This window comes from Catharus ustulatus, chromosome 2, assembly GCF_009819885.2.
Source record: "Catharus ustulatus isolate bCatUst1 chromosome 2, bCatUst1.pri.v2, whole genome shotgun sequence".
In the NCBI taxonomy this organism is placed as follows: Eukaryota; Metazoa; Chordata; class Aves; order Passeriformes; family Turdidae; genus Catharus; species Catharus ustulatus.
The window spans coordinates 28,624,614-28,651,937 of NC_046222.1; the positions used below are offsets into that span (position 1 = coordinate 28,624,614).

Genomic DNA, 27,324 nt, shown 5'->3' on the forward strand with positions numbered 1-27,324 from the left:
CAGTATGGAGAGTTTTCTGGGATGCAGAGGATCATGAGTTTTCCAGAGTATTTTTCAAGATCAGAAGCCCATTAATATCAGAGAAATCTCTTCTTCCTGTCTTTAGCTCAGCAGTGGAAAGTTTCTCAGTGACTCCATAAAGTATGTCAGGGACCAATATTCACTGAGGCTGCTGTGCTGGACAGTAAGCACTTTTGAAACAGAAATCACCCAATCCCATTCAGGCCAGACCTGAGGGACCTGGATTAGTGCAGCTGCTCCTTGCCCATTCTTTTCTTGACGAAGTAGTTTTAGGGGCTGCAGACCCCCCCTTGATAACTCCAGTTATCAGTTCCCTCAGACAGTCATTACTAATCGTGTCAATCAGAAAATGCATGACAGAGACCTCCTCAGTTAAAAACTGCTGCTTGAAAAGAAAAAGATTTCATCCCAAAAGTGCAACAGACTCTATTAAAACTCTGGGTTTGTGTCTAAAGATTCTGGTCAAATCAATTATATTGGTGTAAATCAACAGGGTCTCCTCCAGCGCACCTTTGCAATGGTGTTTAATGGCAGGTGTCTTCCCTAGGCTATCATTGGCAGTAAGCTCTTACAAGATTCTCACCTGTGCCCCTGAAAAGCTTACCTGTATCTCTTGTTATCCACAGGGACAATGTCCATGGCAATATAATACTGCTGGTGGGGATCCAAGCCTGTAATTTTCACCCTCATGGCTGGAAACATTCTCCTAGGAAAATAAGAGTAGAAATAAGGAAGAAAATGGTGAAAAAGGAAACTGAAGAGGATCCTTGTACCTCTCTCTGGCACCAGAAGCATGCTACTTTACACAGCCCAGTCCTTGGCGTGACTCCTCTGGGCTTGGTGTGGGTAGAAAAGACTGTGCTGGCAGTGGTTTGAATCATCAATTTTTTTCCCCACTTAGAAAAAGGGGTCAAAAGATAATAACCTGTAAGTAGTGATAAAATGCTCATAGTCAAGCACTCTATTCCCAGCTCCTAGCAGACAGTTCTGCTATGCTTCACACAGATCGTCCTCTCTAAGGCATTTCTAGGATGGGCAGTGTGCCTTTTACGTCGTGTTTTTCCCACTGGTCATCCACCTGTAATTCTTCTCTCACAGTCCATTAAATGCAGAATCACTGTACTTCTCTCTCTCTCTCTCTTTTTTTTTTTTTTTTTTTTTTTGAGAATATCACATATCAGTATAGAGGTTAAAGACCCTCTCACTCTCATGTTTATAGTTACTCAAGAAAAAAACATCCCTAAAATGAATCTGCTTATTAGGAACATATTTTAGATTCATCAGAAACACTGGCATTATTATCATGGTTTCCTTGAAGCCCTGGTAGTGTTTTGTGCAATCTCTTTAACAGATGCTGTCTTTTCTATGCAATATGATCCAGATCCATCTTAAGCATTTTCTTCTTATAGACAAGGTATGGAACTCTACACCAAAAAGAAGCAATTCCCAGCCTTTTTCTTCTTGTCTGAGCACAAATTAAACTCTGCTAAACACAGTCCCTGTTGTAGAAGTGTTTGTAGCAATTATTTCAGAAGAGAACAGATCAGAACAATTTTAACCTTAAAGGACATTAGTGTTAGTGTGGCTATTGTATGATTTCTTCTTCTTAAAAATTTTATGGTGGCCAGTAGACCAATTTCTATTCTACAACTCCCTCAAAGAGTATGCTGAGAGAATTACTTACGCTATATTATATTTACAACTAATGTGTGTTTTTACACCAAAATCTGAGGAGCTGATGAGGTGCAGAAGGAATCGAGCAACACTGAAATCTGAGCAGAGGACTGAAGGAAATCCTGCATTGTTTCACTGACTGTTAACTCAGACCTGAGCTCTACATGAGGGGCTACTCAGCTACTCAGTCTTTGTCTTAGAGAAACTTAATCTGAGGTCCTATGGGATGGTGTTACACAACTGAATGACTTCTGCCTAGAAAATACAGAGCTTTGGTAGGAGAAACCCCAAAAGTACAGTAATTTCATGATTACAAACCACACGGACTATAAGCCACATCTCCGGGTGTTGGCAACATTTCCTTCTTTGTCCATAAATAAGCCGCACCTGATTATAAGCTGCTCTGTCATTTGCAGCGAGGACCCAGGTGCAACAAAGTTGCCAAATAGTGACAGAACCGCGGGATCATGGGGTTTACCAGCTCCGTTCGGGCTGTGCAGGCTCAGCCCACTCGGGGCTGCCGATGGGGTCGGGTGGCCCAGCTTGGCGCTGCCGCTTGGCGGGGCCGCTCGGGGCCGGCCACCACTGCTGCCGGGTTCGCTCGCCCCGCCCCAGTGCTGCCCCGCGGTGGCAGGCAGGGATGGAACCCGCTGGCACCCGCAGCGGCAGCGACATGAGGGGAAGGAGCACCCCCGCTTCCCCCATGGGCCATGGGGATATCAGTACAGAGCCCCCCACCTCTCCCCTGGGCTGCGCCTCTCTCCCGCCTGAAGGAGGGAGCTCCTCGCCTCCCTCCCCCCACCCCGTACTGCCAACACTGAGCCAACCCCACCCACCGCGCAACACAGTAACCAATTTGTAACAATCGCGAAATCCTGGTTTTTACTGGCAGGTGCTCGGCTTGGCACCCTGGCTGGCACTTCCAGGGTTGGAAATTTCAGAAAATTTTTTACATATTAGCCGCTCCTGAGTGTAAGCCGCATTTCCGGTGTGGGAGCAAAATTTTAGTCAAAATGGTACGACTTATAATCGTGAAATTACTGTACTGGATGTTTATATAAAATCATATTCTGCTTCTCTGATAAGTAGACATATCCTTGCAGGATGGAAGTATGTGGATGGAGGGAGTATATTAAAGGGCAAATTAAAAACACAATGCCAAAATAGTAGGAAAGTACTCAAGAAATGTTTCTAGGAGCCATCCCTACAAACCATTGTGACACTTTTCCTTCTATTTAGTGAGACGCAGTGAAATGTCAGAAGGAAGATTTAGTTGTCTTTTCAACGTTTTTGTTTCTATAAGTATTGCTAGTGAACACAGCCTGAAGGAGGAAGAAAACAGGAAGCTTGTGTCAACATCTCCAGACATGTATCTCAAACCTTGCATGATCATGAGAATCTACTTCATTCTTTCCCAGCCAAGCCACATGTAGCCACTTGCAGAAGAAGGTGGAAAGCAGGAGGAGGTTGATGCTCAGCCTTTGCCCTACACACAGCTCTTTCATTTCAGGCCACACTGAGAATCTGACCTATTAGTAACTCCATCTGCTTTGGAAAAGGGCATTTATGGTGGGGGTTGGGGAGAGCACCGTCCCACAGCACAGCTAACCCAAGTAATAAGAGACATAAAACTGCCAGAAAAAATGTCTGCAGAAACTCTTCAAGGAGAAAGCAATTTGTGCAACTGACGGTGTGAGTTTGCTAGTAGAATGACTGGAGGGGAGGTGGGGAAGGAATAATGGATTAGTCTTCAGTGGCTTGAGGGCATTACCCTTTTTCTGCCACAATGGCTCATTAAATCTGCCAAGCCAAATAGGTACAGGATGTGGCATTTTACAGTCCAGCTCTCTTTAATTAGAGAGAGGTGGCTTGGGAGCAGCTAAAGAGCTAGGTCATGTTTCAGAGGGTTGATGAGAAACCCAGGATTAAATCAGAGTCTCTTTGGGTCTAAGTCTGTGCACTTTGTTGGGAAAATTGAATGCACTTGGGACGCATTGTGTCCCAAGAAGCTCACTCCAAATTTGCAGTCCCGTGTAAAGTTGCACTATAGACTGTGGTGTTGTTTGCTTATGAAATACCTTGTAAAAGATTACCACAGACCATTCAGCAGGCTTAGAGGCTAATCTCTAAAATTATTGGAGAGAGATTGACTGATCCCGCTACTTTCTCTTAGATTGAAGTGTACTTTTAAAGTTTTATAAATTATTACTCTTTTTCTTTTTCAATGGGTATAAAAGTAACTTAGGTTTCTGTGCCAAAAAGATGTGGCCTGGAACCATCATAGCAGGTCTATGCCAACATTGCTGTGTGGAAAGAGGGAAATGGAAAAGGCAGAGGCTAATAGTGGAGACTTAGGGATGTGCTTTGTGTATAATCCTGGAAAAGTCCCTGTTCTCTGCATTTCCCCTTGACTGGCTCTTGGTTGCCCAGAGGCACCAGCCTTATACAAAACAAGAGGCTCAAAGGTTTGAAAGTAATTCAGGCCATTTGGATATGGTTGTATTAATAAAGAGTCAAGAAACTTTCATCTAGAAAGGTATTGGCTTCATAGTCAACAGCTACAGACATGAAGGCTGTCTGTTTTCACAGGGAACATGTGATGACATCTGATATATTTTAGGAGGAGGTTTTGTATCAGCAGCAGTTTGGGATGTCAAGTTATTTATATGTTAGCTTTACCACTCAGCAGGAAAACAGTCTTCCTAAACTTAAGACTCTGAACTTACACATAGTATCCCTTTAGGGGAAATACAATGTGATATGAAGTAAGTTATTAGAACTGCTTTAGGAGCACTTAGAAGTGTTTCAAAAAGCATTTTAGTAACAATCATGTGCCACAGTCTACTCAATTTCTGTTTTCCTCCATAATGAGATTGAAGTTTATGAACATCAAATGTGAAAAAAGCGAATGATAGATAGCTATCTCTAGAACTTAGTTAAAAAGTATTTGCCAGCACAGGAGCGTACTCGTATTAAGAACAATTTTTGGGAACTTTCAACAAAAAAAAAATTTGTTTGGGTTGTGGCAGCTGACACTATATCTTTTCATGGTGGTGTTTAAGATTTTATTTTAAAATATAGTTTCATTTTACTTTGTGAAAACTGTTAATAGGAGGAGAACCACAGGTACATCCCCAAACTGGATTTTTTTTCCCAATAGAATAAAGCTTCCATTTCTTACCCTTAAGTTAGGAACTTAGGTACGAGTAGGTTTGTATAAGGGTGACATCAATTAAATGAAAACTCTAAAATGAAGGGATATGCTCTTCAACTGTAGCAAAAGAAATAGCCAGAATAGTCATTTCCCAGGCATGAAAATAATCAAATTGAGAAACTGCAAAATAATGTGATTTAGGTCTGCAGATTAAGTACGCGCAGCATTTACAAAGTATTAGTTTACAGGGCAACGTGAAGTTATCCTTGTTATTTCATATCTCATATTTCCTTGCATTTAAGACTGAGGCCAAATGTGTATTTCTTTAGAGAAACAAATGTGTAAAGAGAGAAGGAAAGGAAGGGAAGGCAAGGAAAGGAAAGGCAATGGAGGAATGCCCTTCTGTTTCCCTCTGCAGCATGGGATCATGCAGTTTTGATGGGAAAAGCTGAGGGGAGGGCTTGGTAGCAGTTTGTGAAGGAGAGGGACACCAACAAATCTTCTAAGTTGCTCCCAAAGTGGACATTCTCCCAGAAGATGGAGCAAGCAACTCTAAAAATCAGTTTGGTAGCTGTGACCTGCCAGCCCTTGCTCTGAGAAATTCTCTCCGTGGGCGCCTTCAGCATCAACAGAGCTTGATTACAAAATCTCTGCTGCTGTCTCCAACTGAGGAGCACTTTGGGGATCTTCTTTCCACTGGAAATAAAAAATAACACCTGGTAATGTAAACAGCCCTGAGTTCATGCTACAGACAACTCAGACTCATGATTTCAGGGAGGCAAAAAGACTGCAGACAAAGTAACACTTAACCCATCAGGAGACACAGAGAAGTCAGGAGAGGACAAGGTCAACTGTTTCACTCACTAATGGTTTCTCCAGTCTTACTACCGAACCTGGCCATCAGTATTTTGGTTTGAGCCATCATGCAGCACAAACATGGTAACTGATATGACAGATGAGATCATTTCCCCTATTGTTGAGATGAGATTCTGGCTCTGTTACAGGTAGAAGCTGTGTTCCCAGAACAAAACCTCTTGGATGTGCTGGTATGAATGGTAGCACTCATAAAATCACCTCCTCCATAAACAGTAGGCAGCTGTTCCCTTCCAGAGGAGGACTCCAAGCGCTCCCTATAGCGTATTGCCCCAGGTATAATGAACTTTTTTTCCCACTTTGAGCAGCATTTCTATGCATCAGTTAACAAACAGCTACCCCTGCAGCTCAGGTGACCATGGACATTAGATAGGGATAGTAGGGATGTGAGGTAGATTTCAAATTCTTCCACTGATGCTGCCAGTATGATCACTGTTAGTAAAGGGATGTAGAGAAAAAGAGTTTAAAATTATTTTAGGACTAGTTGTTCAAGTCAGTATGACCTGGGGCTTAAGATAAACTTATTTTATTTTGTCCATAGTCCAAGGTCGCCTTTCAAACAAAAAAAAAAAGATAAAGGTAAATTGCAGGTTTGAATGACTGCAGCTGACAGCCATTTGCATGTTTTACACAAAGAACAAAGGTGTCTTTTTATAACCATCTGATTAAAATCTAAATAACAATGTTTTGATGGAAAGGAAGAAAGAAGAGTTATAAGAGGACTGGAGAAAATTTATGGAAACAGACAAAAAATAAGACATTTATAAATACAGCATCAAGAAAATAAAAACAACAAAGCAGAATCAGAAGTGAGTGAGAGTAGTAGTCTGAAAGTCAAAAAGTGTGGTGTGCCTGACATAGGCAGGATATAGCCCCAGAAATATGTTTGAAATGAAAACGTAGGTTCAATTCTCATTCTCATAGCATTACACAGAAAGAGCAGAGAGAGATTGTGGGGACAGGTAGGAACCAGGCAGTGCTTTACAAGTCACAGAAAATTAAGGAAGCAGCTGTAGTTGTAGGCAACTGAGTCTGTAATTATAATGGCTTTCAAAACCAGAAGGCCTTATGGGACTCAGGGTTTTCAATGAGAAACCAAAAGAGCAAAATCTTCTGTAGGGAAGGAAGCAGATGTAAATTACTCTGTGTGTCTCTAACAATTTGAATAAGTAGTAGAAAATCTTCAAGTAATAACACCAGTTCTGCTATTTATGGCAGAAATAAGAAAACCTAATCTCTGGCATGCATCATGTATCATGCAGGACTGCTGGACCCAGCTCTCACCCATCATAGATACATCTTCTCTGAGAGAAAATGTTTAGCCTGTTGAACTGTTTAACCATTTAATTTAAGAATTACCCTCAATGAACAGGTGTATTACCTAAAGAAACTGCTCAGCTCTTCATTATGCTTTTGCAATGATTAACCAAAAAATGTAATCAACAGAAAAAGAAAAAGCCATCAACCCTCCAATATTGCTAACATCACTTCTGGAGAAGAACATAATCAAACAGAAAAAACCCACATCTATTTAGTAGTTACAGTAATTTCACGATTATAAGCTGCACTGAGTATAAGCCTCATCTCCAGGTGCCAGCAACTTTTCATTCTTTGTCCATATATAAGCCGCACCTGATTATAAGCCACACCTTACAATACAGAGTGTGATAAAAGGTATCTATTCTATCACCATCTGTTGAGGGTGGGGGCACTGATCCTTATCTCCACGGCAGATATTCTGCTAATGGGCCATCCATTGAAACCAGGCAGGGCATTGTTCTTTGTCTTTGCACAACCCATCCTGCCTCCAGCGAGTCATTTTCTGCTAATGGCCCATTGAGTCGCACTGTGTGACTGATAAAATTACTACATCCCAATGGAAGTTGCTCCAGCCAGGGGGAAGAGCCCAACATTTCTTACCAAAATAAAAACAGAGGTTTTGGGAACACTAAGGGAGCCCTTTCTCCACTGGACTCCAGAGGAAAACCGGATTTCTCCACATCACCACTGGACCTCTGGAGGGAAACTGCACCTTCTACAGGACCATTGCTTCAACTGAACCACATCTGTCACTGCAGGAGGATGAAGCCACCATTTAATGGGACTGCTACCAACACCCTGCCTGATGGGGTGTCAGGTTGTACTCTGACTTTGTCAGAGTTTGGGTTTGTTTCTTTGTAGTACTGTATTTCTATTTTAATTTCCCTAGAAAAGAACTGTTATTCCTAATTCCCATATTTTTGCCTGAAAGCCCCTTGATTTCAAAATTAAAATAATTTGGAGGGAGGCGATTTACATTCTCCATTTCAAAGAGAAGTTCCTGCCTTTCTCAGCAGACACCTGTCCTCCAAATTAAAACAGCAACTTTTCATTCTTTCTCCATATATAAGCCACACCTGATTATAAGCTGCACTTTGGGTTCGGACCAAAATTTTACTCAAAATGGTGCAGCTTATAATCGTGAAATTACTGTACATAGATTTTTCTTTGACTGTAATGGGACAGTTGGCCATCAAGATTCAAATCATTACATGCATTTCCTTTCAAGGAGAAAGAATATTATTTCAGATTATAATGAAGTCATGACTTGTGATATATGGTCTTTTGTAAGTGAAAAAATTATCCACACTGGAGGTTGCAAGGTGTCAGAAAGGTCAACTGCTTCATTCAGAAATGTGTGAGTTGCCAAGATCCTCTTCATACCACTACTTTCTGGTCATTTTAGTTTGAACTGGTTGGCAAAGATGTATTTATGCTGCTTTTAGGTCTATCTACTCCATGTATCACCAGAGAATTAATTATAATCAATCTAACAGATAATAATGTATTATTTTAAGTTTCTGAAACAGCGTGGTTCAGGCAGTAGGACAATGAAGCCAAAAAGAAGGAAGCTGGTTCTTCCAGTGCCATATTTAATGATGCTGGACATATCACTTAATCTGTTTAGGTCACAATGTCACCACCTATGAAAAGAGGATAATAACGATTTTCTCTGTGTCTGCTTTAACATCTGCAGAGAAGAGGTGTTGCATAATAGCGAGTGATATCATTCCTGTTACTTTGCCTCTTCCATTTGAGGCAGAAGGTTGAAACCAGCAGCCTACTCTGTACTGATGAAAAATACTTCCTTTGCCACTGAAATCTAAAACTGGAAGCTGATCTGGCTCTGATAATCTTTTTCAGGAATCATCTGTGTTATTTTTCCAGTGTAACTTTCCTTGAATTATCTGGACTTTCTGGGGCTAGAGAGCAATAGCACTCACTTCACAAGAATGTGAAACAACAAGTCGAGCTGTTCTGCTAAATTTTGAATACGGATATTAAACAACTCTGTAAACACCGTGGGTTTCCCCAAAAACCTGGCTAAAATTTCCCTGGTGCATCTCTGCGGCACAGCTGGGACAGCTCCCTGGTCACTCCCGGTGTTTGTGCGCCTTGGCGGGCTCTGTCCGTGGTCCTGACGTGGAATTAAAAACCAATTTGGTGGAGGTAAGAAACGGCCGGTTAATGCAAACATGCCTAAAAATCCTAGTTTGGGACATCTAGAAATGTACAACTACATCTAGCTTGTGTCTGCAAACAGACTTCTAGGCATTTTTAAATAAAAAATGCAGCAGTGAAGATCTTCCCCACAGCTAACCTGTCATGGTGAGGTTACCTTTTTACAAAGTCTTTCTGATTTGTGGCTCTTTTAACCTCAGTCGTGGTATCACTGCAACAGCAAAGGAAAACATTCGGCTTGCACGTTTTTCATACAGGAATTCATTAACACTGCATCTATTTAGAGCTGCAGGAAGACATTCATTAGGTGCAAAGGTGAGTTTGAATTTCACTATATTTGAGATTAAATCAATAAACTCATGAAGTGCTATGGAAACTTAAAAGGAAACTCAATTGGCTTATCCCCAAATTCATAGCTCATCTTAAATTCAGTAAGCCAACAGTACAATGATTGTTTCCTGATTTATTTGCTCAAAGGAACAACTATTCTCAATGGTTTCCTGCAGCTGCCAGTTTTCCTTTGGAGTCACTTATTCAAACAGGCATATGAGACAACTTTAGTTATCTTAAGAAAACTAATAGGAGATACAGCTGAGAAACTCAACCATTCAATTTTTCCTGCACATTTATCCCTTTGGATTATCAAGAAGCAAAAAAAAAAAAAAAAAATTTCTTTCTAAAAAAAATAAAATAAAATAAAATAAATAAAATAAAATAAAATAAAATAAAATAAAATAAAATAAAATAAAATAAAATAAAAATCCATTTATTTGGTTATGATTTCTTTTTTAACTAGACAGAAAGCCAGAGATGTCTTACCTGCCTGCTTTTGTGATGATCATCTCTGTCCCAATGTCATGAAATCTTTTCCAGAGGTCCGCACACTGCAGCTCTACCTGGATCTCTTCCATGGATGAAGGTGGAGGAGGTTGAAGGCCTGAGCCACCAGATGTAAGATCAGAATGGGAGCCAAATGAGCAGGATGTCCTTTCTGCCAGCACCTCTGTGTCTGACCCAGTGCTCTGTTCTGAATCTGCAAAGTAAAGAAACCAGGTAAGACTCCTTAGTTCTTCCTACTATGAGGGGTAAGAGGAGGGAAGAGGGGGAAAGTCAATACAAGAAGTGCTAAAGAATAGTACAATGGCCTTTTATATAGCATATACATGTATGGGGTTTTGTGATTTATAGCCTGGTTTGGGGGTTTGAATTTCCAACATGATATCTGACTTCTTTTGTAAAATTTTAGAAACAGCTGAAAAAAAGACCCTGAACACAAAATACAAATAGTAGCAAGCAATGGCAGGAATACAAAGTAAAGGTGAAAATCAGAAATGAAAAAAAGTTAATTCAACCTGTTGTTTCAAGCTAAGGTAAGATGAGCTTAGTGGAAAACTACATCTCATTTAATTGAATATTCTCTTGCAATACTGTAAAAGAGTTGGTTATTTTTAAACAACACAGCTTTTTATTCCCTTTAATATCTTCACTATCAAAAAAATGAACATTTTTTATTTTGCTGTTTGGTAACACTATTCTGGAAATGTGTTTTACTTGCTTCTATAAAACTTTTTTGAACAATGATATATCCTGGAAAGATAACCATGAAAGTTTTGGGGAGGAAAATGCTCTAGGCTACTAAAGAACAAAAAAAGGTGATAGGAAACATATGGAATATACTACCAAGGAAACAACTGAAGCAAACTTCAAAAAATATCACATGACACAACCACCTGTATGGAGGAGAAGAAGAAGGTTTGCTAAAAAAATAAACAAATAAACAAAAAAGTGAGGTTCAACTAGTTTCAAAGTCCAGGCTGGCATACTGAGTCAGGTGGTCAATTTTTTGCAAAAATATTTCAGTTATTTATTAGGTAGATATGCTGCATATGTTCAGTCCTCATTTTCATACAGAGGGCTAAGATGAAATTTTGCAAATAGCAGTGTTTCACACCCACATTTAATCAAAACAATTCATTCATTAATGAATTAATCATTCATTCATTCATTCATCAATGCAAAACAATACATTCTGCAAAGCAATGTGCTTTTGTTTTGAACCTTATTTTTAATAAATTTGCACTAGTATTATATAGATTATTAGGAAAAGAATAAAATACGCAAAACACTCCATCAAATGGCTCAGGAAGAGCTCTGTGGATTTCAAAGGACACACAGAAACAATATTTTAGAGTGTCCTCATTGATCATACCAGTAAAAGCATTCCAGTGAATGAACAAAACAGCTGTTTACTCTGCACTTGAAGAAAGAAAGGGGTATGTATCACTGTCTCTGCAAAGGAAACCTAAGGAGACAAAAAGTAACAATCTGTGCTAAAAATGTGATTAAATTATGGCATATAAAATTCCTTCCTTACCAAGGAAATACCAGAAACTCTTTAACAACCCTGAGGTCGTGTAGGCTGAGTCTGAGATTTACAGTGTTTCTGAGAGACAGTGTCTCCTGGAGCAGGCTGCACATCAGTGCAGAGGGCTACAGTTAAGAAGAAGGAGGCAAAGAAGATACCACCCACAGAACCACCATCCTCACCTCCTGCTACATGGAAACATTTCTGGAAAAACCATTTTGCTGTGGTATGGACTTAAGTGTTTGACTGATAGTTTATGAGAAACTTCCAGCTCCAGGTGTCATCAGGAAGCATTTCTCTTTTATGAGAGCTTTAGGTGATCTCACTGGGCATGAGACATTTTGTTTGAGGGGTGTTTTCAGTAACCTTTGTCAGTTAGTTAGACAATCTGCCAGTACAATATAGAAATTCTGAAGGACATGGGAAAGGTTTAGTTCACTTATTGCTCCCAATCCATTTTGAAAAGAGGCTTCTCTATGTCTCCCATAGACTTCCAGGTTAGGCTGAAGCAATAATAAGTCCATCCCTCTAAATGAGTAACACAAACCTATGCATAGAGGATAGTTACATGGAGACCAGTCCTACATCCAAAACTAAAATACTACACACAAGGTACTCAAGGACTCAAGATAATATGGGATAATCTTCTGGGGTTATGTGGCCACAGGACAGATAATCAATCTGAGAGTACAAAGGAGTTGAGACATTTACTCCCTACTTCACTAACCCAGTGACACAGGAGCAAATCTTATCTTCCTCCTCTAGCTAAAATTATTCTACCTCAAAGCACTGGAGAAGTAAGCTTGAGTAGGGGTCACTATGCTTAAGTTTCCCTAGGAATGGCTAATCAATTTGTCCTTCAACAAAAAGAGAGGGTACTTCACAAATCACAGTGAGATCTGTTTGTATACCTGCTCATGTCCAAAACCATTAACCAGAAGTCTTACATCTTCTCTGAGATCAGAGAATCACAGAATCACAGAATCAATTGCACAGGAAAAGATCACTGAGATCATCAAGTCAAATCTATGACTGAACACCACCATGGCAACCAGACCACGGCACTAAGTGCCACATCCAGCCTTTCCTTAAACAGGTACAGTGACTCCATCACCTCACTGGGCAGCCCATTCCAATGTCTAATCACCTTTTCTGTGAATAAATTCTTCCTAATGTCCCATTTAAAGATAAACTACACTGAAGTCTGAAGGTACTGGACCTAGGGAAAAATGGAGCACTCCTTCTGAAATGAGGTACTAAACTGTAGGTCTGAATTTAAAGACATGAGTCTAGACCACATCATCTGTGCTTGGTTCAGGCACTCAGAAACTGTCTTCTGAGGCAATATGGTAAACAGCCAACAGATGGCACTTGGCTAGGCGCTGTTACCACTTCATTCCAGCATTTTCTGCACAGCTTTTCAAACCGGACATGTGGCTGGAGCTTTGGGAATCCCTGGGAATTAATTTTGCATGTTGCAAAAAGCTTAAACCCCTTCTCACTGATTCGGACTGATATCATCCCACTGACTTTACAGACTTCTGGAGGGGTCTTTCTTTACTTAGAGAAGTCAAAGGAGAGCCATAACCTTGGATATAATTTTCCATGCTGGCACAAATCAAAAATTGCAAAAGGAGTCCACTAATTACCAGTACAATAAGCCAGTATCTACCCAAACATGTGGTACCACTCAAAGGAGAGTAGAAATCTTTTTTTCCCCCAAGGATACTACTTTGTGTCCTGAGTTATGAATTTTGTTACTCCCAAGTTAGTGCACAGAACAGTAACTACCTCTCCTTCTTCTGATTTTGGAAATGGAGAGTCACTAGTGTTGTTGCTCTTAGTTTAGACTTGATAGGTACTGAGACATGTTTTGTGTTTTCTTCAGCCTTTCCTGAGCTAAGCTCATCTGAATGTTGTCATCCAGTTGGAGACACTTACTCTAGACCCAAGGGAATTCAGGGAAGGTTAAGTGCATCTGACGTACGAAATTCAACCCTAGTGACAGCCAGGTCTACAAGACTCTGTGACTTTTAACTAGAATTGTCTCCATGTGCTAGGATTTTGAATTAATCAAGAGACAGGTGTGAATATCTGTAAGTGAGCAATCTTTAGAGGGATGCAGGGTGAACCAGTCTCCATATGTAATTTCACGATTATAAGTGCACCTGATTGTAAGCCGCACTTCCGGGTGTCGGCAATGTTTCATTCTTTGTCCATATATAAGCCACACCGGATTATAAGGTACGCTTTTGTTCGCAGCGAAGTAACCAATTTGTAACAATCACGCGATCGTGGGTTTTACTGGCAGGGGCTCAAATCATGAGCTCCGCCCTCCCCGCGGTGCCAGTGGGGGCCTCCACCTCTCCCCCACTGTGGTGCCAGCAGGATGGAGCCCCCACCTCTCCCTGTACTGCCAGCATGAGCCCACCTCCCCCCACCGCTCAACAGAGTAACCAATTTGTAACAATCACGTGATCATGGGTTTTACTGGCAGGTGCTCAATTCGCGAGCTCAGCTCGGCCCGTGGCTCGCACTTCCGGGTTGGGAAATTTCCGAACTTTGTTCATATATTGGCCACTCCTCAGTGTAAGCTGCACTTCTGGGTTGGGACCAAAATTTTAGTCAAAATGGTGTGGCTTATAATCGTGAAATTACTGTAATTAACTGTACCAGCTGGCAGCTAGCACAGCTCAAGCCACTCTGTGTACATACTTGCTCGCAATGAAACAATCAGGAAGATCTGAATATTCTTCTGGCCTTCAAACTGGGAACTTGATTTCTTCACGCACCAGCTTCAGTGGGGTGCAACTTTGCTAAACTCAAAGAAATTACTTTTACTTAGATTGGTGTGAGCAGAGGGAAAACAGGCAATAGTTCCTGAAGCACCAACAAGATATATAAAACTATATACCAGACACCAGAGATGCAGACTGGGGCTGGTACTCCATACTGTGTATGACTGAAGGACAAAGAGAAGGATTTCTGAGGAAGATAAGCTACATGTAGCTTCTTCTAGCTCCAAAGTGATAAGATAGGAGTATTTCTTTCTTCTTTAAGAGGTGCCTTATACAAAAGCCCACATTCTGAACTCAAGGTCCCATCAGAGGGAAATTCCCCATGACACAGCTTCCTTTCAGAGTTAGGAGACCTACCAAGAATAATGCCCCAGGAATGCTGACTCTCTTGCACTATGTTAGGCTGCAATCCTACTGTGTCTGGATGTGGCATGTAGGGATATGGTTCAGGGGTGATTATGGCAGTGATAGTTTGACTGTTGTAGATGATTTTGAAAATCACTTTCAATCCTGATGAATCTATAATTTGTACCACTTTCGGCAGAAGTTAAACAAGTGCAATTAAATTAGTTTCATGATTTTCTCTTGCTATGTTGCAGTCCTTGAGAAATACTTCACAACCAGCTCATCCATCACTGACCACTAACAAAAGTGGGAGTAGATGCAACTGAGATTAGTAACCCTACAGTATTTCAGTTTCAGGACATTCAGCTGAGACTGTCTCAGGTCAAAATATCCATATTGCTTTCACAGGAACCCACAAACTTGCACTTTCTGATCTTAACTGCTTTTCTTTACAAGATCGTTCCTCTCACATGTCTGCTTGAAACAGGGCCCTTCCTTTTGCACCACACCTATGGAGGTGAACGTATCCAAAGCTACTACTGACTGCACAGTTAGTATCAATCTGCTTCCTTCATTTTCCTCATTCTTTCAAATCTCTTCTAAAACTATCCATTTCCATTCTTGCTATTCTTTATGTTCTTTTTTTCTGATGTTTCCGCCAATTATTTCTGCTGTTCTATGAAGTGATATGTAGCCAGAAAAGAACACAAACATTTCAGCCTTTGTGGAGACAGACATGGTGACCACAGGGAAACGCCAATGCTTAACTCTTCGAGACTAATAGGTTTTTGCCTACAGAAAACACAGAGGAAATACTAAAGCACTGTCCCTCATTACAGGCAACTTGCTGGACAAACAGACTGACCAACTTTTTTTACCATGGGACTTGGATTTGTCAAAGCCAGCCTTGCTATTACAAGAACTACATCTCAAGGAGGTTGAAACTATCTAATGGGAAAATAGTGCAAATTTTATGGAAAAGACCCCAGGGTTCGATGTGCAAAAAAATTCTCTAAGGCCTGAAGCATAACTCTCTTTCACTGTCACTGTACAGAAAGACAGTTCCCTTTTCTACTGCCCTGTTGGATGGCCTCCAACCATCCCTTTTTACCACACTGACCATGCATTCAGCTACTTACTGCAGTTTAACAGATTTGGAGGAGAGGAATTTTCTCAGCACTTTTAGCAACCTTTGAATCTAACCAGACCAGAGGGTATCTTTCAAATCTTCCAGGGATACCTTTGCCCATTTCTGAGCTTAAAGAAGAACATAAAGTCGTTCAAATTTTTTGCTTTCTTAATCCCTTTTGCATTTCTACTATCTCTGGAAACCCTCAGCTTATGATTTTTTCTGATCCGCAAATCCCCAGGTTTCCTGTTGTCAGATAGGAAGGAAAACACTCTTCTGACAAGGGTGGTGACTCTGGGGTCAGCATCTGTAATGAGTGCCCCAAGATGATGGACAATAACTCCAACCAGCACCAGTTTCCAGCACCAGTGTCCTGGGATCAGAGTCGTCCCACACAAATCAGAAAGGTGCTACTGCCTGACTTTTTTCTGTGACTCAACTAGCTAGTATTCCTCATGTAAATTTCCTGGGCTTTCATCAGTTTGGTACAAGAGGCAAATTGGTATGTGAGATATTAAAAGATTATTTTCTATGCATCTTCATAGATGAATCTTCAGCAGAATTTTTTCTGCAATTGAAGCACAGTGAGGATACTGTACCTCCTACTTAACCAATAAAAGAAATAGAGCTCAGTTTATTCCTTGGCTATATCATGCAGCTCATGCACTCAACTAATATTTAACTTCAAACTATCAAAAATGTAAACTACAGGAGTGGGAACAATGACTTACATACATAAAACATCACCTACTCAGAGGAGCCCAACAGACTTACTCTCATTCTGTCATTATTTACTCTTCTTCTTTTCCCCCCTTTTTTATTTCTAGGGTTTTTTTCCCCCGTATGTGTAGATATCTAATTTAGATCCTGTCAGATTCCATTAGCATAAAGATTTCTCTTAGGTGGAATGTAGCAGCTGTTACAAGCTGTTAAGGGTTTGGTCTTTTACTGTTTATTTTTGTTTGCAGGATTTGTGAATATTTAGTGCAACAGGTGGTCTTTCTGTCTCTCCTGCAGTTGATTTGATGGCCATTAGGACCTGCAGACTACAACGAAGGTGCAAAATATAGGACATGTATGGACCAAGAAAATTTAGAGAACTTCATTTTTTTGTTTTTATTTTTTTCCTTTTAACTCAGCAGAAATTAGCAGAGTGGACACCTTGCTTTTGCTGCTGGTTGCAAACTGATCTCATGGCTCTTTTTAGATTTATGATTTTCAAACTGGCTACTGTCACTCCACAAAATCAGCAGCCTAAGAACCATGCATAAAGCAGTGTGACATTACTGGAATTTAGAAACAAAATGTCACAACCCCATAAAAGTGGAAGAAGAGAAACTAAGTTTCTATTGTACAGAATACAAACAGTTTGTAAGAGTGGAAATTTATCTGGTTGTGGTGGGGCAGCTGCTGGTGCAACTACTTCAGATACACAACTGTTTTCCCTGATAACAAGTACTTGGGGAGAGTAGACCAAAACCTCAGTAACTTCAAAAACACACAAGAAGTCTGGCTGTGACAAAGGCAGCAGGAGCAGCAGAGGTGAAGCAGTCTGGAGTACAACAGAGCCGTTCAAATTAACACAGTGTATTTTGCACATCTGATCCGACAATTGCTCTTGCTGTAGGCAAAGGCTTCTAAACACTTGGTGATTGTAACCATATGGACATACTGCACAAAACAAATAACACAAAGATAGTTCTGCAGGTGTCCTTATAGATTATCTTATCCCCCTGAACTTTTCCATTCACTCACAGGCCGTAGTAGATTACAATAATTTCACGACCATAAGGCCCACCGGACTATAAGGCACATCCCCCGGGAGTCGGCAAAATTCGCAACTTTGTAGATCATATAAGGCGCACCGAACTATAGGGCGCACTTTATTTTTGCAGTGAGGCTCCGCCCCCAGCTCCCCCTGCATGGTTGCTGGCCAAGGCCCTGCCTCCACCTGGCAGCCATGGGCCCCCGGGCCCGCCTGGACCCGGGAGGGGCAGCGCCGCGGGCCCCCGGGCCTGCCTTCACCTGGCAGGGGCGGTGCCGCGGGCCCCTGGGCCCGCCCCCACCCGGCTACCGCAACACTTCCGGCTCCCCCCACGGCTCACGGCTCACACTTCCGGGGTAGCAAATGTCGCAACTTTGTACATCATATAAGGCGCGCCAGACTATAAGGTGCACTTCCGGGTTCGGGGGAAAATTTTAGTCAAAAGGGTACGCCTTATAGTCGTGAAATTACTGTAATCATCCCTTCTCCCAGCATTAGCCCATTATTGATTACATACATCTAGAATTTATAACCCTTTTATTACTGATAATAGAGTACAGAATGATTTTTTGCTCAAAGGAACCTTTTAAAGTTCATCCAGTGTATCCCTTAGTAATATTCATTATTATTCTGTTCATGACTCCAAGTTGCAACCAACATCAGGATTTACTGATGACAGTACAAACCTGTCCAAACCAAGAACTTCATCTATATTCATGCTGCATTGCAATCTCAGGCAGCCAAAAGAAGCATTCAAATAAATAATTTCTAGCCTAAGACCATGAAACCATGACAAGACAAAACAGCATTCATATCAGCAAGACTCAAAAAGATAAAACTGGAAGATGTTGCAGAGATGGAGAAATGTGGCACAGACAAATGGAACAACCTGATATCATCACAAGTGGTACCAATAGAGACAAGCTGATACTGAAGTGAAGAATTCCTCTGATTTAACATCAAAATCTTCTTCATCCTTCTAATAAATAGTGCTATAAAGTGTTTTTGGAAGATAACTTGAGCCAATGACACATACAAAACCCACTCAAAAAATGATGTGCCTACCAAAACTGAGTTTAAGGCCAGTACAGTTATCACACATCTATATCCCCATGGCAAACACAGCTAGTAGGAGAATATAAAAACAAAGAGACACAAAAAGACCCATGGTGGCTTTGGCTCTAAATGCAAGTCTTGCATCAATTTGACTGTGCACTGCCAAGAGCTGACTACTTCTGTCTTGTTTTATTCCATGTAAGACTGAACAAAGACATACAAGACTTAGCAAAGAAAATATCACCCTGATTCAGCGGTATGCTCCAGCTGCTCTGCTCCACTCCAGCAATGCAAAGCAGCTGTAAACCTGGTTTAAACAGAAAGTTAAATCGGGTTTATGACAGTATTGGCAAAGAAGTACAAAGCAGCTGGAGTTTACTAGTATACTCAGCCATGGGTGTTTGCCCTTAAAAGTTAACTTTTGCTCCAGCCAGAAGAAAGAATATCAGCCACAGTTAAGCTTTAAAGTGGGTTTTTATCTCACAATCTATTATAATTTTTCAAAGAATGCTGAGAAAAAGAAAACATATACGCTACGCCAACATTCAGTTTAGGACCAGACATCCAAGACAACAGCTCCAGTTTTGAACTGCATCAGCTGAAGATGGAGATGCTGATTGCTGGGCTCTGAACTCATCCTTGGCAAGTACAAATTCTCATTGCAGAAGCATAAGATAGGTGACCAAGATTGTTCCAAGTAGTATAACAGTGTAGGTTTTCTTCACAGACTTCACACCAAATCCTATCATATTGAGTAAAACTGTCTGCAATTCATCAATCCATGCTTTAGACTATCTATCACAACTAAAAATACCTCATCACATAGATGTCAACCAGAAACCTATTCTATAAACCTTCCCATCTGTGCATGGTGGTATCTTGTTTGTTTAAAATAATTTTTAAGCATCATTTTTCCCAGCAGAGGCTTCTGGCAATCATATTTCAGGAGAACAAAATCCTCTGAACTAACAAAAGTTGGATTCAGGGTTTGATGTAGTGTTATTGCCTTCTGGAAAGCAAGAATAAAGAATAGCTTGGGCCTTCAGTATGTCAGACTAGCTTTGAGGAAAGTGCAATTTGAAATTTCAGTGTAGAAGAAACCAAGAGATTCCTAAAATTCCCTGAGAAGACTCTCTGCAGCTGTCATTCCGATTGGATTTAGGACAAGGAAGCACTAGTACAGCCTCATAAAAAGACTGCTGAGTAGTGAATATTTATAAAGACCATATTTAAAATATACAAGACCTTAAAAGAGCATGCAGAAAAGTAAGATTCAGCTAAATCAGAAGAAAAAATAAAAGAGTACAATGCTGAAGAAAATAAAGTAGAATGCAGAGAATAGCAACCTTGAAAAACATGAGAGGTACAAGGGAGAAAAGTGGGATCTTATTAAAAGAAGAGGGAGGTGAAATTGATGACAACTTTAATCTGGTCAAGATCCTGAACTGTACAGGCTACAAAGAATTTGTCTGGCCAATGTCCAAGAGTTCATGTAAAATTAAAGACTGGAAATGCACTTGAAAGTTAGAGCAAGCTAAAAAAAAACAAGAGACCGAGCATTAGCTACATTATATGCGGTAGCCTGTAAACATAGAGTCGTTATTCTTATAAATAAAGCCATACAACAAATATTTAGAGACCAACTCAAACCAAAATGTTGGCTCTAAATAATCACAAATTGTGCAGGAGTTTGAAACTAGATCCCAGCTCTGTGGAAGCCCTTCCCTGGTGGAAAGGGGCACCAACTCTGGGACAGTCTGTTTCTGGATTCTGTGGCTTGGACTACTCTCTGCCAGACAGGAAGAGAAAAATCCTTCATAAAAAAAAAAAGGAAAACGTGACACAAGATTAGGGTTGCAAAGGTATCCATTCTCCCTGAGACCAATGCAAAATCCCTGGGAAGTTTAAAATTACTATGAAGCCCAGAAAATATTAACATTTTTTCTAGGCATAAACACAGCTCAAACAGAAGAAGCTTAACATTTTCAATATTTTAAAACTGATATTTGGAGGCCTACAAAACACGGGGAAAGAGGCATTATATACGTTTCCTTCTACCATGGTGGTGATAATGACAGTAGTATCAGGGTCCAGATGGTATCTTAATAACAAGAAAGGTCCTACATTTCCCTTAGTCCTTTTGAACTCTTGGCACTGCTGTCACAAAGCAGTGAGTCCCGCCAAGTAACTGCACACACAAGAAGAAGAGTACTTTTTATTTACCTTTTGTCTTGGGTTGCAGTACAGGATGTGAGAAAAGGTATCTATTCTATCACCATCTGTTGAGGATGGGGCCGGTGATGCTTATCTCCGTGGGAGGTGTTCTGCTAATGGGTCATCCATTGAAACCAGGCAGGGCACTGTTCTTTATCTTTTCATAACCCATCCTTCCTCCAGCGAGTCATTTTCTGCTAATGGCCCATTGAGTCCCACTGTGGGACTGATAAAATTACTTCATCCCATTGGAAGTTGTTCCAGCCAGGGGGAAGGGCCCAACATTTCTCTCCCAAGAGGTTTTGGGACACTAAGGCAGTCCCTTCTCCACTGGACTCCAGAGGGAAGCTGGATTTTCTCAACATCACCACTGGACCTCTGGAGAGAAACTGCACCTTCTACAAGACCACTGCTTCAACTGAATCACATCTGTCACTACAAAAGGACTACAGCAAACATTTAATCAAACTGCTACCAACACCCTGCATAACGGGTTGTCAGGTTGTACTCTGACTTTGTCAGGGCTTGGGGTCTGTTTCTTTGTAGTATTGTATCTCTATTTTAATTTCCCTAGTAAAGAACTGTTATTCCTAATTCCCATATCTTTGCCTGAGATCCGTTTGATTTCAAAATTATAATAATTTGGAGGGAGGGGTTTTACATTCACCATTTCAAAGAGAGGCTCTTGCCTTTCTTATCAGACACCTGTCCTCCAAACTAGGACACCTTTATAGTATGATTGACCATTTTCTGCAGTGTTGCAATGAGATATATGCCACTCTATGTATTTCCTTTCTAAATGAGAATTTTTCAAAAGAAAATCATTAGGAAATTTCCATGGGAATGGTGTCAAAAGAAAAATTCAGCTCCATTAGGCTGAAGTTTCAAGTTTGAGTTGTTCATTTAATTCACAATCTACAATTTTCTTTTGGGAAAACAGTAATTATCAGGCTAGTCCTGTTGAATTGATGTTTGGGTTTGTAATAGTTCAACAAATCATCAAAGTGCATTTTTTTCATCTACATGCTACTTTAGCCAAGCTGTCTTTCAGACCTCCCACATCCCTTCTGAGCCAGACTTTGGAAGACTATCTGCCCTTCTACAATTTAAATTGCCCTCTGTCTAAACTTCTTGAGTGTAATCCAAATACTTTCAGATTTCATTCATAACAAAGCTTCTCCTTGACTTTAAACACTCCACTTGCTAGCTTGCTCAGTCTGTCCTATTTTTATTACATACATGGGTGCACACACACACACACACACACACACAAAGATACATTAATGTATGTATGGAATTGAGTTCCTAAAAAATTTATTTAGGATTTAAATCAGTGATCTGCCAGTGGCTCACACAGCAGAAATTACAGTATTTTCAATGGTACTTTCCACTGGGAAGTTTCTTGCAATCTAATGTTCTGTTTGCTGTTTTGATCACATCTGCAGATGTTTTCGTAGGCAATGATTCTGGGGAGTTTTCACAAATGGTAAACATATTCTTCCTTTTATTTCCTTCACATACAACTGATTTGCATCCAAACCAGCCACACAGATAGGATTGAGAGAAAAGATTCTTCAGAAGAACCTGAGCACAGTTCTGGTTTTATTAGCTTCTATTGTTTCAAGACCAAGCTAGGAATGAAACAAATTATTTTTAAAAGTAACAACATGTGGGATAGAGTTGGAATGAGTTAATGGGGGACAGAATCACAAGTGACTGAATAGGTTACAGGGCTGTATTACAGCTGTATGGTGCATGGACCTGGAAAAGATGTGTTAGGAACTTCAATCAAGTCTGTGCTATGAAAAGCAACTGTGTCATATAAACACAATTTAATTTGAAATCTGAAATATCACATATACATGCCAAAGCATAAATTGAATTTCCCCTCAGAATTTTTCTAAAATCCCACAGCTTCCATGTACTTCCACAGAGGAAAAGCAGCACAAAACCGGTGACTTAGGCTGAGGGATCAGCCTCAGCAAGTGCATTCTCTCCTTTTCCCTCAACATTCATGCTCCTTAGATGTGTATTTGTGGCTTGGCTTTTTCTCTTTTCTGTTAGCAACTGTGTTTAGCTGAAGCTCCCCATGTCACATCCCAACACACTCCGCCAACCACAATCCCACATGTCCAAGTCCCCATATACCATCACACACACTGATTCCAGGAAGCACATGCTGATGCACTTTGTTCCTTCCACTGAGCCACCCTGATTTACGCCTGCTGAAGCCATGGTCCCAAGTGTCATAACACCTACACTACACAGTTGTCCCACATGTGTATATCCTATTATCCAAACAACAGATGCACCAGCACGTGTTCACACACATACTGCAACATCTGGCAATCACAGGCTTACTGTAAAAACTCCATGGACTTCATTCATCTTTACAGAACTCAAAAACACTTCATCTGTACAACTGAAGAGGTGCATAACCTTTTTCACTTCACTGAAAGAAGTATGGGCTTTTGAAGTTGCATTTACAGGCACACAGAGGGAAATATGACCAATCACTTGCACTTACTCTAAAAGCACTTATTTAGTCCTGAAAACATGGCATGAATGGCCTTGTCATAAACACTTCACAGGTGTTGCACACAATAACTTTTTATATACACCTTTCTATTTCTTAGTCATAGCTTTACCTGAACCTACATGCCTTACTTACTGTGAGGCTCACTTTTCCACTTTCTGGTTAGAAGCTGTGCCAGAATAAAACTGATAAAAGGAAATGGTGAATCATATCCAGATAGCTATTAAAGTAAAAACATCATACTGCTTAAGATTAAAACTGATAATTGCATAATTGAGCATTTCTGAACGTAGGAAATTTCCAGTCTGTTTTCCTTTGTTTCTGTCATCCATATCTAATATAAAAGATATATTCAAGGAGAATGTTGGCAAAACCTTCTGATAGTTTGGTATGTGTCATGAAAAATACTTTAATTCAGAATGCTCATGCCTATGTGACTCTCAGTTCAGCACACTAGAAACAATAGGATGCCCCACTGTGATGTCCTCTGGGAAGTGCAGGGTCTGGAAGCACCAAAGTCACAGAAGTCTCAGGTTTGCCTAATTCTCCCACCAATGATGTCAAAGCATCAGTGGTGACCTCAGACAGAAGTTGGTTTCTGTGACCTCAGATAGCCCCCTTTAGGATGTCAAAAACAGGGCTAGTAATTTTCCGTGTATGAATGCCCACACATTTTCAACCATGCAGAACTAAACCATTTCATGACCCATTCCTTTAAAACCTTTAAAAGCATGTACTACACTTGGCAAATTATATGCATATTTTGAGCTTGCTGAGGGTTTTTTCCAACCATATTTTCTCTAAAAAAGTTGGTTTTTTGGCAATGGAAAGAATTGCTTGCTGTATCTTACTGCATATGAGAAGAAGAAATATGAAGCATTCTAATGAATTACTTCATTTAGAAAACAAGGATGAACATTTTCACGTGGAAAAGAAATCTACAAAATTCTCCAAATTTTCAATCTCTGCCACAACTAAAAATGCAAATATTCAATGTATTTTTGAAGTAGAAAACAAGAATTTACATCACCATTAACTTCTACTTTAGTCTCCATGGTATAAGTTTGAAATAACATCAACAGATATACAGATAGCACATTGAATTTGCATTCTACACATGTCTCCCAAAAAGCCCTGTTCAACCTCACTATGCCACCCAGCTTTAGAGTTTTCTCACTGAGATATTCCTCTCTCACTTTGGGGTTTCTGTCACAAACAACTGGCACAGAGAAAGCTGAAGGTGTGCTACTGGAGAAAATGCAGAGAATGGAAAGTCAAAATCACTCAAACCAAGGCCCAGAGATGGAAAGACTCCCATGGACACCAACACACCAAAAATTCATTTCCTGTCAGTTCTACCAGTACTTGTTACCATTTAGCATATTCCCCTGAGGTCTTAATGAAAAAGTGTGTGACTTTTCTGACATACAGACGATTCTTCACATCCTCACCAGACCCTGCTGCAGATTTATCTTACTGCTCAGTTCAAGAAGAACCCAGAGGAAAAGCAGAGTTCAATTTGTCACTGGGGTTTCATTGAAAGTGGGGCATAATTGCACAAGCTGCCAAACAGCACATTCTTTATTGGGTTTCTAAACATATTATTTCATCACTTATTTTATTATCTGTGGTGCTCTTGTGCATCCTCCCATGCCCTCCTTATTGCTGAAATGCTGCCATCAGTGTTTAAAACTTCCTTTCAGCCCTACCTATACAACAGCATGAAGTGGTTGGAGAGAAGCACTGAACTAGTAACTCGAAGCCAGTTCTCATGGGGAAAAGGAGGAGAAGAAAAAGATAGACTCAGAAGAACATACTTTCCTCCCTCTCTCCCCACCTTCTCTTCAATCATACTCTGTCACCTTCTCCTTGTGCGGCAAAATTTGATGTGAAAAGCAGCCTGGGTTTGTCTCTGATGCTGCTGAGTTTAACTATGTGGCTAAGGGAAGAGGCAGCAATTTCCTTTCCCAGTAGTTTGGAAACCCCACAGTGATGCTTCAAAGTGAAACTCTGACCCACCCCTTCCCGCCTGAAGCCCAGCAGGGTCTGAGATGCAGCTGAGTTGCTCTTCTGTGGGATGCGCCATGGAAAGCAGAGAGGGAGAGAGAGAGAAAGGATGACTCTAAAACAGAAGTACAACCAATGTACAGGGTAAGAAAGGGGAAGGTAGAGGCTAGGGATTAGGACAGTTTATTGGGTGGAATTGGCCTCTTGGCACCAATTGCTGTAAAGAGAGGATGATCCAGGAGGCACTACACCTTCTCACAAACCACTCCAGCAGAAGGAATGCCAGTGAGGCAGGCTAATGTCCTTGATGCCACGCCATTCTTTCCCTCCCTTTCCACAGCTCATGTCAGTCTGGCTTTGTACTGCTGGCTGCAGGTCTCATCTGCTCAAGCAGATCAGCTCATTTCCTCCTGTGTGCATCAGCTAAGGAGGCATTTCCTAACCCATCTCAGCAGCTTTCTTGTCCACAACCATTTCATGATGGAGAAAAACATTTACACAATAGGGAAATACGGAGTTGCTTCAACAGAGCACTCTTTTTTGCATAAAGTACCCAGAATCCTGATCAGCACTCTGTTTTTGACTCCTGAGAGTCTGTTTTTTACATAGATTTTATGGCTTTTAGGGGTAAAGAAACTAGTGCTAAAATGCTTTCACACATTTTCACAGAGCAGTTGTAGGCAAGTTCCACTGAGGAATAGAGATTAAAAACAAAACAAAACAAAACAACCTCCTCCCCGCTGCCCCTACAGAAAAAAAACCCCACACAAACAAATAAATAAAACAATAAAGTAAAAAGAAAGAAAATAAAAGTGGGTGGCTGAAATTAAATGATTATCTCCACGGTTGAATTTCAAGATGTCTTTGCGAAATGCCAGATTTGCAGCCATAGTTACCTTTCTGCTGCTAAAAACAAGTCAAGATATTTACAGAAGGGTGACCTAATGAAATTTTTTTACCTCACTTGAAAATAGGAGCAATAGGTTTTCCCAGAAGGCAGCAAAGCAAATCTAATTGCATCTATTACATCCCCTGCCTCTCTGAAACTTTCTCTGCAACCAGGGCAAGACCCTTACAAGCTCATTATATTGAATATTTCACAGAAAAACAGCTAACCTGTGAATTTTATTCTAAAAAGTGTGTCTTTCTTGACAGGAAGCCAGAGCTAGAGAATAACTAATTCCTCTGTTTACTGTGTGGGAGGAGCTGAGAAGGAGCTGTCACATCCATAGAGCATGCTTTGTGTAATAACTGTGGTGTTTCTAAATCCAGGAAGGCATATCTGTGTCAGCTTACAGGCTTACTCAGCAAATACAACTTTGTGTAATAACTATGGTGTTTCTAAATCCAGGAATGTATCTCTGTGTCAGCTTACAGGCTTACTCAGCAAATACAACTTTGTGTTTTTTCTTGAATAAAAAATTCCTTACACCAATTGCCAATCAAAAATATATTCAGTAAGAACCTCCTGTGCAGAGAAGCCCTCGGAGCACAGGGAAAGTGTCCTGTGCCGGATATTTCTGGAATAACCTGTAGTATCCCACTGCCTTCACCACACTCACCCAGCCTCACACCCCCAGAGCTTGTTCTTCTAGGGTCCCTTGTGTTTCAGGCAACAAGAGTGTGCCCTATTTCTCAGCACAACCAGGAGGCACGTGCTGTCCCCTGCATTGAAACCTGAGCACAGCAATCCCCTCCTCCTGGAAAGGCTGTGACAAAGAGCTTCCCTCATTCTCTCCTGCATGCAGCACAGGGTACATGCACCACAGCATGCCTCCTGCAACCAGCTGGCTTTGCTGCATCATTGCTGTCATCCCAGCTCATAAGCCCTGCACATAACAGCTCATGCAACAGTAGGAGTTCTCTGCTATACGGAGACACAGGGA

At 40.8% G+C, this 27,324-nt stretch overlaps 1 protein-coding gene across 3 annotated transcripts in view; it reads right to left on the minus strand.

Annotated features, from left to right (window-relative positions):
• The window catches only part of TBX15 (T-box transcription factor 15), a 99,782-nt gene that overhangs the window by 29,600 nt on the left and 42,858 nt on the right, over positions 1-27,324 (minus strand). For all 3 annotated transcript variants that reach the window (XM_033053460.1, XM_033053463.2, XM_033053462.2), the window contains exons 2-3: positions 10,043-10,256; positions 626-727 (exon numbers count right to left, since the gene is read on the minus strand). In XM_033053460.1, coding sequence (XP_032909351.1) covers positions 626-727; positions 10,043-10,256 — 316 coding nt within the window. The remainder of the gene's footprint in view (positions 1-625; positions 728-10,042; positions 10,257-27,324) is intronic.